This window comes from Impatiens glandulifera, unplaced genomic scaffold, assembly GCF_907164915.1.
Source record: "Impatiens glandulifera unplaced genomic scaffold, dImpGla2.1, whole genome shotgun sequence".
Classification (NCBI taxonomy): domain Eukaryota; kingdom Viridiplantae; phylum Streptophyta; class Magnoliopsida; order Ericales; family Balsaminaceae; genus Impatiens; species Impatiens glandulifera.
In genome coordinates, this window is record NW_025919829.1 from 7,023 (window position 1) to 9,563 (window position 2,541).

General features: G+C 31.8%; 1 protein-coding gene across 1 annotated transcript; it reads left to right on the forward strand.

The window, feature by feature from the left end:
* The first annotated feature begins 265 nt into the window (after positions 1-265).
* LOC124918519 (WEB family protein At1g75720-like) lies at positions 266-1,617 on the forward strand. The gene is made up of 2 exons (XM_047458633.1): positions 266-419; positions 964-1,617. The coding sequence occupies exons 1-2, from the start codon at positions 285-287 to the stop codon at positions 1,486-1,488; spliced, it is 660 nt and encodes a 219-aa protein (XP_047314589.1). The 5' UTR covers positions 266-284; the 3' UTR covers positions 1,489-1,617.
* Positions 1,618-2,541: the final 924 nt, after the last annotated feature.

A 2,541-nucleotide genomic window follows, 5' to 3' on the forward strand; every position in this document is an offset into this window, starting at 1 on the left:
GTTGATTCTCATACAAAATTTGAGGTGAAAAACAAATGATTAGATTTAGCTTGAGAAAGAAGAAGGAAAGAATGTATGACAAAAGAATAAAACTAAGTAGTAATGAATTAATATATACTAAAAAGCAAGTATACTTATGAAGTAAGCATGAAGAAAAGTAGATCCTTTCTGTCTTTTAATTTGCATGAATTTTCTTCCATATCTCTTCGATCTCCTTTATATCCCCCAATATTGAATCATCTTTCTTCTTTCTCAAACACAAAAACACAAACAAACAAACATTAATGGAGTTCGGGGGAAAGATAAAGATTAGATCAAAGGCAGAGATAGACACAAGGGCACCATTCAAATCTGTGAAAGAGGCAGTCACCTTATTTGGTGACAGACTCCATGTTATTCCACCCATTACTCTTAATAAGGTAATTAAGAACTCAATAATTACCTTAATTCTTTTGTTTTAACTAATCAAATTTCATGAACTAATGTTTCTCACAATCATTTGGATCATATTTGATGATCAAATTTGATCATTTGCTATATAAGATTCGAACTATAGTCATTTATGGCTTTCATGTTGACATTTAATAAAATCGTAATGATCAAAAATATTAAAGTTTGAGCTTGAAATGACAAGTTCAAGTGTTAAATAGAAGTTATATATGGCGATTAATTTTGAAAATGAAATTTGGTGTAAGCATATTAGTGACATTATTGTTTAGTAGAGTCTTAACGAGTTTAAAAATCATTATTCTCTCTAAATTTTAATTGTATATGGATTGTAGGAAATCTTTCTCTGAATCTCATTTTATTCGGGAAAAATTATAATTTTTTTCAAATAATGTCCTTTTCATTTGATCCACTCCTCTTAAATAGGAAGAGATTTGATAAATACGGAGAATTATCGAACAATTGACTTATAATTTGGCTTATAATGGACATTGTTTTGGTATTTGTTTGGGGTAGATACAAATTGAACGAAATAATATGAAAGAAGAAGATGCATCTTCATCATCATTGAGGCTTTTTACAATCAAAGGTGAGTTGGAGGAAACAAAACAAAACCTTCAAAAAGCAAAAGATGAAAGCATGCAAATAGCCAATTGTCTCTATTCCCTACAAGAAGAACTCGAACGCGCCAAACTAGAGATTCAACAACTGAAGAACCGCGAATCGGCTGAAATACAAGTTATGTTGAAGAAGGAGATGGAGTGCCTCAAGTTTACTACGGAGAACATGGAAGATGCGATTGAAGTGAAGAAACACGCCGTCTCAAGTAAGAAGTACATGGATCCTTCGCCTAATGATCGAATAACATTTCTTAAAAGTGTGGATGATGAAGATCATGAAAGGGTATTGCTAAGACATCCTTCACTTAAGAAGACAGACAAAAAGAAGAAGAAGACATTGATTCCATTGATAATTGGTGGGTTATTTTGTAAGATGAATATGAGCTCCCATAAAAAATATGCACAAGCTTCTGAAGTTTAGTTAACTTTATTAACTAATGAGGTAATTGGACAAGATCATCATGGCGAGAAATAAGATGTTGATCAATAATATGTACTTTTTCTTATGCTCATTCATCAATTGCTAAACTATAAAGCAATTTTAATTTGCGTGATATCTTAACGAGTTAGCATATATGGATTTTTTAAGGCGGTTATTATTACACTTGATCTGCGGATCGAGATTCTCCCATATGCTTAATTTCTATGAGATAAGTTGTCAGATTCTAAAACTTTCTTCAAAATTCTAGTTTTTTTAGTGGAGTCTCATGCATTGAGAGATCTTGACGGATGATAAATGTATAAAAAATGATGTATTATGTTTAATCGTTGCAATATATGTTGTGAAGATATGGAGATCGATGAGTGGTTGCGATTTAGAGCATACGAGTGGTTGCGATTTGGAGCATAATTTGGAACATTGTTGACATTGAATGAGTGATGTCTAAGTCAATTATCGGTTGTTGAGATGTTTGGATAGAAACTGCAAACTTGGTTGGATTGAGTCGATGGTCTATATCCCGATTAATAAACAATTTGGTTCGAAAAAAACTGTAAGACGTTAAGTGATCGCGGTCGATCGATTCGTTTATTCCAAAACACTGTTATTACGTTGACAAATGACATTTATTCTGAAAACGATGAAGACGGCCGATAAAATCATAATATTAAAATTATTTGACATATCACTTAGAAATAATTTCATGATTTGGTATAATTGGTGTTGATTATTTCATGTTAATTCTAAATCAGTTCATGAATTTGTGATATTTGAAAGTGATTATTATGTTGATTTAATATAACTTATGAGGTAGACTTAGTTTAAGTAGTTTTTTTTAGGAAATTAAAGGAGAACTAGCATGACAGTCGCAGTCATAGTTCCCGTTTAAGAAAATTGATCACAATAGGTTAAACACATAGCCTGCAAACACACTCAACCATTTAATCAGACACATAACTTGTTGCCTGATTGACTTGAACTCAAGACCTCTCAAGGAGGCTAAGAATATCCATATTTTGTTGCCGTAGAATATGT

Coding starts and splice junctions, on each gene's coding strand:
- LOC124918519 (XM_047458633.1), top strand. CDS start 285: ATGGAGTTCGGGGGAAAGATAAAGATTAGATCAAAGGCAGAGATAGAC. Junction 420..963: donor CACCCATTACTCTTAATAAG/GTAATTAAGAAC, acceptor TGTTTGGGGTAG/ATACAAATTGAACGAAATAA.